This window comes from Channa argus, chromosome 9 (assembly GCF_033026475.1).
Source record: "Channa argus isolate prfri chromosome 9, Channa argus male v1.0, whole genome shotgun sequence".
NCBI lineage: Eukaryota > Metazoa > Chordata > Actinopteri > Anabantiformes > Channidae > Channa > Channa argus.
Genome location: NC_090205.1, coordinates 26,151,661 through 26,164,974, shown reverse-complemented (window position 1 = coordinate 26,164,974; position 13,314 = coordinate 26,151,661). Strand labels below are relative to the sequence as shown.

Sequence of the window (13,314 nt, the reverse complement as noted above, 5' to 3'; positions counted from 1 at the left end):
ATGCAAACCTGTTAGCACATTTCCCATATATTTAAACATTTTTTCCGAAAAGAAATAAACAAGTCATCCAGAGACACTAAACGTTTTTGGATTACCTCTGGTGTTTTTTTTTATGTGTGTTGATTTTAAAGTTTTTAAAGCGGAACTCTTTTTTTAAAAAACGGAACCTCTATCATCACATTTGTCTTGTTTCAGTCGGGCTCATTTAAGCGCTGCTCACAATATGCTTTCGCTGTGAAAACATGCAAGAGATTAAATAGCAGTTATGGTAGCATTATGTAATTTAACTCAAGGTACATTATAAAGCAGTAACTATATTTGAAGGGAGGTGAACATTTCGAAATGTAACGTAAATGTACGCGGTCATTTTTAAGCTTCTCGTAGAAAATACTATTTCTTAGCAAGATTGCTCACCACTCTACGTCCTGAATACTAATTCCTTCATAGGTGTGTAACGGTTATGTTTTTATTCACGTAATATTTAAATTACTTTAAATTTCGGTATAATAATTTTAACGACCTTTGGTGAATAAATTATGTTCTAGTTGGCGACACAACCTTAAAATCACCACATTGTGTAATAATACTTTTTTTTAATAAGAATATTAATTTTAGTTAAAGCTGCTGCTTTTAATTACATTTTATATTGAACCCACAACTACTGTTGACCCTGGATGTTCTGTGCGCCAAGTTTCTCTGAAGTCTGCGGGGAAACATGTTTTGGCTCCGGTTGGCCCTGTGGCTTCAGCCCAGGACTCAGGTTTGGGCTGTTGCTCGGCAGAGCGTTCATAAACTGGCCTCACTCCAGAAGGCAACAACACTTCCCCCAAAGAAAGTCCAAAGCTTGCTTTACCCCTTCAGCATGCTGGAGGATTACCTGGACAGGTACTGTGTAGATATGTATTCTAAAACTATGTTTTCACTTTTTCTCATACAATTTGGGCTTTTATATCTTCAGTTGAACTTTCCGCTGCATAAAACATTTTCAGGTCAGTGGACAGGATGCAGTTCCAGCTCTTTCATCCCAGTGTGGAGGACATGGCTAAAGCAGAAAAACTCTATTGCTCTTCACAATCTCATAAGATTGATTACTACACCTCTGCCGAGAGGATGGACCATGTACCAACACTTAAACAACCAGAGGTCAGTAGACAAGCTTAGTCACACTTATGACAAGTTTTTCATGTTCAGTGCAAGTTAATGTGCTTTTTTGCTTTGCATCAGGAAAGTCTGTCTTTAGTAACATGTGCACACACAAAATGGTAGATAAAGTCTTATATCAAGTAGAACATTGTTTAGACGTTTTGTTGACTTATTACATTTAGATAAAAAATGTGAAATTTAATTTAGAGACGTAATTTTTAAAAACATGACGAATCATGCTGAGTCATCAATATGCTACAGGTCATATCTACACAAAGCGCAGTGACACACAAACTGGCCTTGCAGACTTCAAGATTGCTTAAATAGAATCATTTAAGTATGTGTTATATGCATCACAAACATTGATAAAATACCCTTGGTGCAGACTAGAACCAGCATACATGTATTTTCTATAATCCTGGTGAAAAGAATGTGTATGAAAAGTTTTGTATTTTCATTTTGAATATTGAATTTTGTTCTATTTTCATATATTGTTTTATATTCACAGCTACTTGCTGGTATAGCTGTGAATTTGTATTGAGTCTTATGCATCTGGCCACTGGAGTTTACCCAGGAATTGTCGGTTTCATTGGAGGCATCAGGTTTACCTCTCTACATTAAGATGTTTTGGAGCATATTTCTACCTAAAAATATATAATAAAACAAAAGTATATCCTGTAGTTTTAAATATATAAGGAAAGCTATTAATGCAAATGAATAAATATTTTTAACAATCATTACGGTATGTTGAAGCACGGGTGTAATTTCCCCATTCTCTCAGTGTAAATTACAGGCCTAGATGACTTATTGTTGGTCCATTTATGATTAACAATTTACCAATTAAGCTACATTCCAAACAGGAATTTGTCGATAAAGTCTGGGCATTTTCTGTAACTGAACATTTAATTTAGGGTTTTTTAATTGGCTGATGGATTGGACCTTTTTACTCTACTACACCCTGTACATGAATGCATGTAAATAAATACTGTACTAAGAAAGCATGCGGCATCAGTCTGATGACTCTTTGATGACTCTTTGATAATACTGGCTGCCTCCAGAGTCCTGTACAATGACATGAACCTGATAATCTAGCAGGTATTTAAGTGTAGACACAACACAGTGTTCACATTACAAAGTAATGTTTTATTCATGCATATAGTTTACTGTGCACACTAAGATTCAAATTCTGTTTACATATGATAACAGATTATGACTTTTCACTTGAAATGTGAGAATTTTGATGAACTAGCCATTTTGCGGAACATGTTCTGCTGTGGCGGATTTTGTGTTCTAATTTAGCTTAGCTGTAAGCAGGACTCCCTCTCAACACTGTATCACTTTTTGTCGAATTAGCACCAGCAATCAGTATTGTCCTGTAGCTCAGTTGGCAAAGGTACCGGCAGTCGTCCATGGACCACAGGGTGAGTGGTTTGATCCCTGGCCCTGGCTATATGGCTATATGTTGAAGTGTCCCTGGGCAAGACACTGAACCCCTAACAGCCCATTCCCTTACCCAGCTGTGCAGTGCCGGTCCAAGCCCAGTAGAAATTGGGGAGGGTTGCGTCGAGGAGGGCATCCGGCGTAAAAACTGTACAATAGACAGTGACTTGCGGGATGAGCTGAAAGGACAAAAAACAAAAAACAAAAACACTATATTGCCAAAAGTATTGGCTCACCTGCCTTTAGACCCATATGAACTTTAGTGACATCCCATTCTTACTCCATAGGGTTTAATATGACGTCGGCCCACCCTTTGCAGCTATAACAGCTTCAGCTCTTCTGGGAAGGTTTTCCACGAGGTTTAGGAGTGTGTTTATGAAATACATAATACACAGTGCTCGCGGTCTTTGCTCTAATTCATCCCAAAGGTGTTCTATCGGGTCAAGTTCTTCCACACCAAACTCACTCATCCATGTCTTTATGGACCTGAATTCATTTATTGGGATGGGTGAGCGAATACTTTTGGCAGTGTACATGTAAGTTGGTAGGGGCTTCACGGGCCTACAGAATAAAACCACCAGACTCAGGAACAGCTTCTTTCCGCCAACTGTTACATTACTGAACTCTCGCCGGCACTGACGCCACACTCATCTCCCATCCTAGTCTCTCCTGCACATACAAACATTGAACTGTATCCATCTCCCACACTTGTCCAAGTCATCATTCATTTCACTCATTTATTTACTGAATATTATGCATTAGCTTATACACTGCACTGTGAACTGTTTATTCTGTTATTCATTATTCTTAATGGTACAATTTGCATATACTAACTTGTGTTTATAGTTTCTGCTGAGACTTTACATCTAATAAGACACGTTCGACTGTGCATTATGTCCACAGTACTTCCATCTGTATATTATTTGTCCATAGCGCTTCCACCAGTGTATTATGTCCATAGTACTTCCAGTACAGTTCCTATCTTGTACATACTGTTGACACTGTATATTTAGCATTTACTGCACTTTTGGATAGATTTTATTTTCAGCTTTCCATAACCTTTCGCCTTATCCCATGAGTTCAGGGTCACCACAGCGGATCATTGTCCGCATATTGATTTGGCACTGGATGGATGACTTTCTTACCAACTGAGCTTAACCGAGCGTCCCGCACTTCTATTATCTATCCTGGATAGATACTAAACTGAATATCGTTGCTCTTTTACTTGTACACGTGTAATGACAATAAAGTTGAAGCTAATTTAATCAACTTATAGAACAGGCTTTTTTACTTGCTGGCTAGTAGATCCTACCCCCTGCCAGGTGTCATTTTAACAAGAAACTCACCTGTCAGTGGATTTAATGTTGTGGCTGATTGATGTTTAAGTTGTTCACATTGTCCTTCTCGCTTCCAAAACACGAACAATAATTCTGTGAATAAGTCTTATATCTCTTTACCCTCCTGCGGTCTGATACATAATTAAGCATGAGCTGAAAGCTGATAATAAATGTGCAGATTTATAGACAGTATTGTTCAGCAGTGCTCAGAATGCTACTTGTGATGACAGGACAGCGAGTTCTCTTTGTCATGGTGAGTTAGTTACCACTCTGCCTTTCTACTCTGCGAGAGGATGATGTATTTGTAGCTTACTGGCAGCACCAGCCTCCATCCATCTGTCCCGTGTCAGATTAATGAGCCCAACCCTTGTCCCGTAGGACTTGGCAGTCATGGTACTGCAGGGGAATAAGGCATAGAAGCTAATTGCAGCAGCCTGTAACAGTCAAAGTGGTTGTGCTGCCTTCAAATGTTAACTGAAAAATTCAATAAATTGGTAACAAAAATAATTAGTATCAAGAGGTTTGATTAGTAGCTTAGAATCATCGCTTATTGTAGTTTAACACAGTACTAGAAAATATTGTGTGTATTTCCAGGTGTGTTTCATTGGCAGAAGCAATGTGGGCAAGTCGTCTCTCATCAAAGCTCTGTTTTCCCTGACCCCTGAGGTAGAAGTCAGAGTCTCCAAAACTCCGGTGAGTAGTCTTAGACGACTTATATAGCTATTATTAGTGTCATGGTTTAGTATGGATACTGCCAGAGCACTCTTACTACATATCAAGGCTGGAATCTGAGTACTAAGGTTGGAAGGAAGAGAGATTGGAAATAGTGTTACTATAGTATTAGACAACTTTAGAAACTTTAATTTTTGGGTTCCTGGTTACATGGTTGTCCTTGTCCAATTTCTCTTATTTACCCTGATGGCAAACTCTAGGAACACGTAAAACTTTAGAATTGGTTTCATACACATCTGTGTATCACTGCATAAGGCTATTGTGGAGGTCTGCAGAGATTTACTTGGACTTTGTGGTTGTGAATACTTTCTGAAGCCACTGTGTATGAAGTGAAGACTATGTGAAGAAATGGCTGCAGGCTAATCTTGGCTAAAGCTACACATTTACCTAACTGATTTCTCTCTCTTCCGTTTTGTGATCCTCAAATATCAGTTGTGCTGAACAAAAATTCCATAATTCACAGCATACTGTATGGTTCATCAATTAGCTGCACAACCTATGCTTTAGGGTCACATAAGGGGCTGCAACTGCTCCCATCCGACATTGGGTGACAACTGAATCAAAAGTGTAATTGAAGGTTGCTTTATTTGTAATTTCTGTAAATATTAAAGGAAAGTAGCCAGACTGCAACAAAGAAAGTAGAGAACATTTTGTTTGTTAATACTAGATATGAAATCTGTTCAGAATCAGAGCGTAGCATCTGCATTGTTTCGATCTTATGTTGTTTGTATGGCTGCTGTTAAAACCATTACTGTAATATCCAAACAAAGTGACCCATGTACGGTTTAAAAAAAAAAAAAGCTTTTTTCTTGTTGTACCTCCTTGTAGGGTCACACAAAGAAGATGAATTTCTTCAGAGTGGGAAAAGCGTTCACCATTGTGGACATGCCCGGTTATGGACACAGAGCACCCAAAGACTTTGTGGATATGGTGGAGCCGTACCTCTACACAAGGAAAAAGTGAGAACCAGACCAGAAAGAATGCGTAGCTCCCATACGTGATTAATGTTTTCAGGGCCAATTTAACTCTAACATTAACTGTCTTTCTTTAAATAATCATTCTATCAGATGGGTCAGATTGCTGTGGACATTTTAGGAGTTTTTTCCTGGGGGCCATGACTGAACTCCCTTCATGATAATTTGGCATTGAGGAGTGAAAGACATTCATGTTGCCAAAGATTATGTCAGAAAGATACATTAGAGAATTATCTGGCCATGGTGAGGTTATGTTAACTCAAAATTAATTTACTTTAACACATCTAACAATCTTTTTTTTAAAAAAAAAGCAATCTTTACATGCTTTTAATTAAAATAAACATTTCAGACTTGATAAAGCTGCAACTTTACAAATCCTTATTTAATCAGCAGATACCAGCCGCACTTATTTAAAATGTACTATTGGGACAACAAATTTTAATTAATAAATACATTTGTCGTGAAATAGAAACACTATGCTGACAACTTTTTTTTTTTGGTTTGTTTTTTAAAAAAACAAGCTGCAAATTTTCTCTCATTTCAGGGATATTTGTGTCTGTTTTTAGAAAAGCAAAATCCATACAAGTTAGGACACTGCACGCTTACCGACAATAACATCAACATGGTATAATCTATATTTGCAAATATTTGATGTGCCTGTGAGGTCTGTTTATGCTGTAACTCTGCATTTTAATACTGGGCCCCTGTACAAATAAATTACACCCATGGCTAGAAAGATCCATTTATTAATTTTGGAAAGATTCACAATGACCAGTGTAAACAATAGTCCTTGGTTCCAGACAGCCCTTGACCTAACCCAACCTCTATTCGGCCTATTAACTCTACATCTGGCCCTCACAAAGTTATAGATTTAATATTTAATGCTATCAACACCGGGTGCAGCGGGCAGTAGCACATTATTTGATTGCTGAACATCCGGTGATAATTGTAGGAGAAGTACAATGTTAGACCATTGTACTTCATTGTAAATGATGGATATGAAATTTAATGTGAAAAAACAATTGGAACAGTCAGAGTTAGGGTTCCAAACACAGAATGTTAACAAAGCAGTTTGGCAGTGAGGCTAAAACAATAGTGACCAACAGCAACAAAATATTAGTAAGAGGTCAGATGGCAGCTGATGTGAGGGAAAGACACAGGAACATTTGATTGCAGACAAAGATGACAGATTACCTCAGGAAATATTAGCTGGAAGTTGTTCATTTTGGCAGAAGATGGATCTTGTGACGAAGATTGTTAGATTTAATGACCCTAGGTTAGTGATGATTTATCAGAGTTAAACATGGTTAGTATTCACATTTAATGCTTCTCTTACTATCGGCTAACATTATAATCCCTCTCAGAATATTACCACATGAAGTTGACTTCTTTAAAAGACTGCCGCTCATCAGACGTGCAAAATACCACATGCATTACCTCTACATCCATTAGGGTTGCAGAGAAAAGTGACCTATTGAAGAAGCTGCTACTGCACAGATCTGAATTATTATTTAAGATATGTTGTGGCTCTACAGTTATTCTGTCTTGTTACCTTACTATTACCTTGATAAACACCTTGACAATAGCAATTGTTGGTAGCATCGTGACAGCCCTAATGCAGGCTGAGTTTTTTGGGGCTACATTGGGCAAAAAGTTTTTAATCCCAGTCCCCCCTGGTCGTACCAGTGGCAACAGTTGTTCTGTGCCGTTACCACATGTGGGCTGTGACCTGGTCCACTAGGTGGTGCTGTTTAAATGCACTGTCAGAATTTGAGTGTTTAATTACAACTGTAGCCGTGCTGAACAGGACACATTTAGGTCTTAAATTGGGAAAGAAAATGTATAATCTCTTACTACTACTTTCCGTTTCAAATTCAGTGGTACTGTTTTCTAAGGAATTATAACAGTAAATATTCTTATTTGTGTCACTAGAAATCATCATAACTCCTATCAGTCACTTCTGTTTTCCTGGTCTTTGTTAAACTTGCAGAATATATCTCCCTCTAAACTTTCAGCCTCGTGAGAACATTCCTGTTGGTTGATGGTAGTGTTGGTCTACAGAAAGCTGACCTAATCGCCTTGGAAATGTGTGAGGAGATCAGATGTCCATATGTGGTAAGACACACACTTTCTAAGTAGAATTTAATCAGCAGACATTTACCAGAGATGCCAATGTTCTCAGCCTTTTCATATAAATAAAGCCATGATCTTGGGGAAAGTGTGGTGACCCGGTATACAAGCGAAACGAGCGGAAGTGTTTTAAAGAATTGACAGCAGAGCACACAGTTCCTGCCTGTACCAACACATAGCAAGAGGCAACTGTTTAACAAATTGTGAGAACTGTGAGGAGACTGAATGTTTGTTACAGCTGTTTCTCATGCTGGAAAGACACGACTTAAACTACTTAGTAGAGATGACAAGCATTAACCAGCCTTTTTGCCTCCTTTGCACGTTTTACTTATCCTTCTTACAAATCCTCATCATTATGTCCGCACTGAATTAATGCTGAATGCTCCCACTCAGCTATTTAAAAACTGCTGTCCATTCTGAAATGCTACTGCTGTGACATAATGAAGCACCCCTTCATTCTCCAAGCACTCTGCCGTCAATTATTAATGCTCACAGGTTATTAAACACTTTGACCATTATTAAGGCTGTGACAGGACAGCTCTTAGCAAAGATTAACTCTCACTAAAGCTCTGCTGCTGAATTAAAAAAGAAGCAATAAGCTGAAATGGTCCCTTAGCTCATGGCTTTAAAAGATAGGTTCACATTTTTTCAAATCTGTCTTAAAACAGTTTTTGGGAAGCCACTAAATCAGGTTTTACTTGCTGCAACGATTTGTCCCGTTACTACAGGATTTAGCTTTACCAGTATTAAGAAACTATGTAACTTCACCTGTGTTATAAGTCATTAATACAGGAGCAAACATTACATAAGATTAAATTAAAATAAACATCAGCGCAATGTCCGTGTTGTTAGCAAAGCTCAATCTAGAAATCTGTTAGCAGCCTAGTTAAAGTGTCAAACATCAGGTCAGATCATATGTTAATAACTAATGTTAGTCCCGCGATTAAAATTTATGCAAGGCTAAAAAACAACACGCTGTTGTCCACTGTCTGTTAAAAACGGGCTTCGACACCGCTGTCTGTAAACAATATTTTATTAGAGGTAAAAGGGCATCACTCTAAAACATCTGAACAACCAGTGTTCACTGAGTTGCTCTTCTAAAAGTGTAAAATGTTTTCTGTAAAAGCATCTCCACTTTGTCTATTTCCTATGATTTGAATAAATCCAGCAAACCAACTTTTAGTTCTGAATCAGGAAAATAAGGTTTGACAACTCAGTGTGTTGTTAATGTGCTACTGTGTAAATACATATTTTATCAAGTTATGATGTCTACTACTGATGTGTGTATACAGTAGATTGATTTTACTATTTATACTTGGTGTGCAGCAAAAACACCACTAATTGTAGAGGAGCGGGCATAAAAGCTATATCTTCTTTATCAATTTTATCAATTTGGGATCTAGTTTTTTTTTTTTTTTTTTGTATCTTGGGTTCTGATGAACAGTTGCACCCGTGTGAACTGGTGCTGATCTAACTGGTGTAAAATCTGTGTAAATTGCTGTCTAAAACTACTGTTTGACTTGAAATGTAGGTTTTGTCAAACCGTGAACACTTAGTGTACAGTTAATATATCAGTATCTGAAAGATGCACATTTAATACTAGATTATCAAATTCCATATGTCTTACTGTCCATAACAGACTCTATAGTAATATTCCTAACTGGTAAATGTTCTGCACTTATATAGCACTTTTCTACCTATTGGCACTCAAAGCACTTTACACTGCTTCTTATTCACCCAATCACACTCACAATCACACACACACTTACACACCGATGGGGGAGCTGCTATGCAGCTGGCCATCACTCACCGGGAGCAACTAAGTTGGGGTTCAGTGTCTTGCTCAAGGACACTTCGATATGTGACTGGAGGAGGTGGGGATTGAACCAACAAGTTTGAAATTGGTGGACAACCGCTCTACCTTCCTGCACCACAGTCGACTGGCAGGTGTAAAGTCTCTTTTGTGTGCTTACTTACTTGACACAAAGCTTAAATTAGAATGTTCAAAATAAGAATGTTTGTTGTGATTTTGCTTTAAAATCTTGTGTATTTGCTGCTTCTGTAGCTGTGTATGATATTGCATATGTATATTGCACATAAGGGTAAAATCTGCCAAACATTATGTCATGCAGATTGTGGTGACCAAGATTGACAAATGTGGCCATGGAGCACTGCTGTCCAACTTGATTCATCTTCAGGATGTGGTGAAAACAGAAACCATCAGCTGCTTCCCTCAGCCATTTCTTGTCAGGTGAGTTACACCCTCGGATTGGCTACTTAAAGGAAAAGAGTGTTTTACGTTTTCTTTTGTCAACAAATCCAACTGAAATACCAAAACCAACCATAAATGTATCATTAGGACAGGTATTGCATGTGTATCCTAAGATGTCATGTCCTATTCCTCTGTGCTACAGAGCTCTTCTCCTGCCTAAAATGACAGATTAATCTGCGATGTCCATGATTCCTGAAAACAGTGTCCAGCTACTCGAAATACTAAAACACCAAGTAGGACATCAATGAGACTGCTGGGTTCTCCTCTTTAAAGGATTTGACATTAAGAAGAGTAACAGTAGACTTATTTCCCATAAACACTTCACATTAGTGTTTTTCTCCAGTGCAAACCTACTATTAAACTCTTGCCATCGTTAGGCATTTTAACAGCTGCAGCAGCTGCATATATATAAATGGCTCATTTGTTATTTAAATGTTTATTTCCAAAAAAACAAAAAACAGTATGAACCAATGTTCAAACTGGACCATGTGTTTTCACAACCTATGTTAAACTATTAAGTTCAACATAAGCATAATTTAAATGTATTTTAGTAAAACACATAAGAGTATAATAGAGACTATAATAAAGAGTTTTAGCAAAACTCTTTATTATTAAATAAGCTGATGTAAAAACGATGCAGACTACTGATTATTCAGAAAGAAGTGTCACTATGACAACCAGATACACTAAGAGGGATCACTTTTCTTTTCCACTGCAAATAGTATTCTGTAGTTTATACTACGTGGTGTGAAAACCACCATTAGTTGTAAAAAGAAAAGTAATTGAAAAACATGGTGACCGACCTGCTGCTGGGCTACCAGAATTAACATCATGCATTTTACCCTGTCGAGACATGATTTTAATAATGTGTTGAGTTACACATTGATTAACCATATTTCTTTCTGTCTTTGGTTTTGCAACAGCTCCCTCCAGTTTTGGGGCATCTACCTCCTGAGATGCTTCATTGCCCATGTAACCGGAAGCATCAGATTAACAAACACATCTCAAAGCTGACAAGAGGCCAGTTTAATCTTACTAAGTGTGGCCTCAACATTGGCTCATATGAATTTACCTTAAATCTTCAGATTACAACAGAGGAAAGGATGAATGAAGATTTGATGGCACTTTCTTTGTGGATTTTACTTAGTGCTCAATGAGATGCTCCAGCATGTTGGGGGGGCAGGTTTTGACTGTCATACATACAGTACATATACATACAGTTAAACTATGTAACAGCTCAAAATGTTTCTTTTTTTAATAAAATGTACAATTTACTCATATTGTATTTAATAGTTTTATGAGCACATATTACTACCCAAGTCTTTACCATACTATACTCTGTGACCTTGAGTATCCTGAGATACCCAGTCAAGATTAAGTTAAGCACAGGGGCTTCAGTAAAGATGCCACAACAGTCAGTTTGGGTTAACTGCCATCAACGGCCATCTAATACAAACAAAACAATATTAAATCCTAAAATTAAAAAGGAACAGAAGAAGACAGAAAGTCAAACTTACGGCCGGGAAACCGACCACCCACTGGCAGGGGGCTGGGAGTATCCTAAATGTGAATTAACCACACAACAAACCCAAATCATATTGAATAAAGAGACAACAAACCATACAAACACTCAACATGCAGTATAACAGTGAGTAAACTATATACCAACCATAGCCATGGGTGGAGGCCCCAACACGCCGCAGTACTAGAAGCAACAGAAGGATTAAAACTCAACCAAATCCAAAAACAACCTAACAAATTAAAACCAAGCTGTTGCAATATGTGCAAGGAAATAAACTTCCATTTTATATTTTCTAACACCACCCCTACCTGAGTCCTAGTGTCTACCTGCCACATATACTATGATATATTATACTATACTAGACTCTAGTAGCTAATGGTTCATAGGCACCTAAATGTTACATTGTGTGTAATTGACTTTAAACTGCAGTTAATCTCGACCCTTCAGAAAAGCCTTAACAAGATTTTGAAACATTGTCTTAGAGATTTGTCCCCTCTTTGCCAAAGGATTTGACTGAAGTCCAGTAATAGATAACTACAGCTGAGGGTAGGTGACAACTGGCTCACATTCAGGCCTCCAGCTCATCTCTTAAGTTTTAAAGGGGCTAAGGTCACGTCTGGGAGCAGACAGGCTGGTGCCAAACCAATTCAGGCTACATGTTATAGATCTCCCACTAAGTAGGGCCTAGTGGAAACCTTGAAAAAACAGCTTGAAACTTAATATTTGTCCTTTCACATTCCATAGATGTAGATGCTAGAGCTTTATCTCATCTAAGTAGTCGTCTGTGATACTTTTCAGTTCCGTGAGAAACCGTAGTGCTTTGCATGCATCAGCTGTACTTAAATAGTGTCTTTCAATGTTATATTTCCTATGCTGATTAGGCCCAAAATGGGGGAGGAGGGTGGAGACAAACACCTTAATTCCCTAGGACGGGATCGTTAGGTGTGGTCTCTTTCCTGGATGTGTGAAGTGGTCTTAATCTTCATAGGGATGGATGAAAGGGCAGCATGAAAAATGGGAGACAGGTTGTGTCTGAGACCTCTTCCTCTGTTGAGAGAAGGATTCTCTATGTGATCGTAAATATAGCTTCACGTATCCCTTTCTCATAGTTTGGCTTCTCTAACCAAAATGTGGACATTGTTGTCCTCAAATGAGCTGATTTTGTGCCTGAGGTGTTGCTTCTCCTGTACTGGGCCATACTCTTGTGTAGAGGCTGTTTGGTTTCTCCAATGTAAAGCTCTGAGCGCTCTTCACTGCACTGGACTGCATACACCAGGGGTCACCAACATGGTGCCCGTGGGCACCGAGTGGGCACAGAAGGCATCGTATAAAACAGAAGAACATATAAAACTTAAAAACGGGGAAACAAAGTTTTGTTTACAGCCCATCTGTGCGACTAAATAAATTATTATTATGGTTCAATTATTCGAGTTTAGTGAGAGAAACATCATCACCACACCCACTCGCTTTTAATCCTCCCGACGATTAGGGACAGAGCATGTCTGAAAGTGGTCCTGGAGGGCACAGATCTGATGTGGGTTGAGGTTGCTTCTGGTGGACAGGGCGCTGTCCTCTTCTAATCTTCTCCTAATGACTATCAGTGCATCGGTGGTGGGGATGCTGGTGAAGAGGGATTTGACGTCAAATGCTACCACGGTTTCATCAGCACCCAGTTTCAGCTCCCTGACCCTGGGAGCATCCACTTCTGAGGTTTGTATGTGGTGGTGGTGGTTCATGAAAATGCATATTATTGCTGTATTACAA

At 38.4% G+C, this 13,314-nt stretch overlaps 1 protein-coding gene across 3 annotated transcripts; it reads left to right on the top strand.

The window, feature by feature from the left end:
* The first annotated feature begins 200 nt into the window (after positions 1–200).
* gtpbp8 (GTP binding protein 8) lies at positions 201–11,302 on the top strand. Of its 3 annotated transcripts, XM_067516856.1 has the most exons (8): positions 201–447; positions 692–885; positions 990–1,143; positions 4,515–4,613; positions 5,481–5,611; positions 7,642–7,741; positions 9,889–10,007; positions 10,952–11,302. In XM_067516856.1, the coding sequence occupies exons 2-8, from the start codon at positions 716–718 to the stop codon at positions 11,040–11,042; spliced, it is 864 nt and encodes a 287-aa protein (XP_067372957.1). In that variant the 5' UTR covers positions 201–447; positions 692–715; the 3' UTR covers positions 11,043–11,302. The 3 variants fall into 3 exon arrangements, with proteins under 3 accessions (XP_067372957.1, XP_067372958.1, XP_067372959.1); XM_067516857.1 differs by lacking the exon at positions 10,952–11,302 and adding an exon at positions 10,171–10,945 and having other exon boundaries at positions 201–885; XM_067516858.1 differs by lacking the exon at positions 4,515–4,613 and having other exon boundaries at positions 201–885.
* The last annotated feature ends 2,012 nt before the right edge of the window (positions 11,303–13,314 follow it).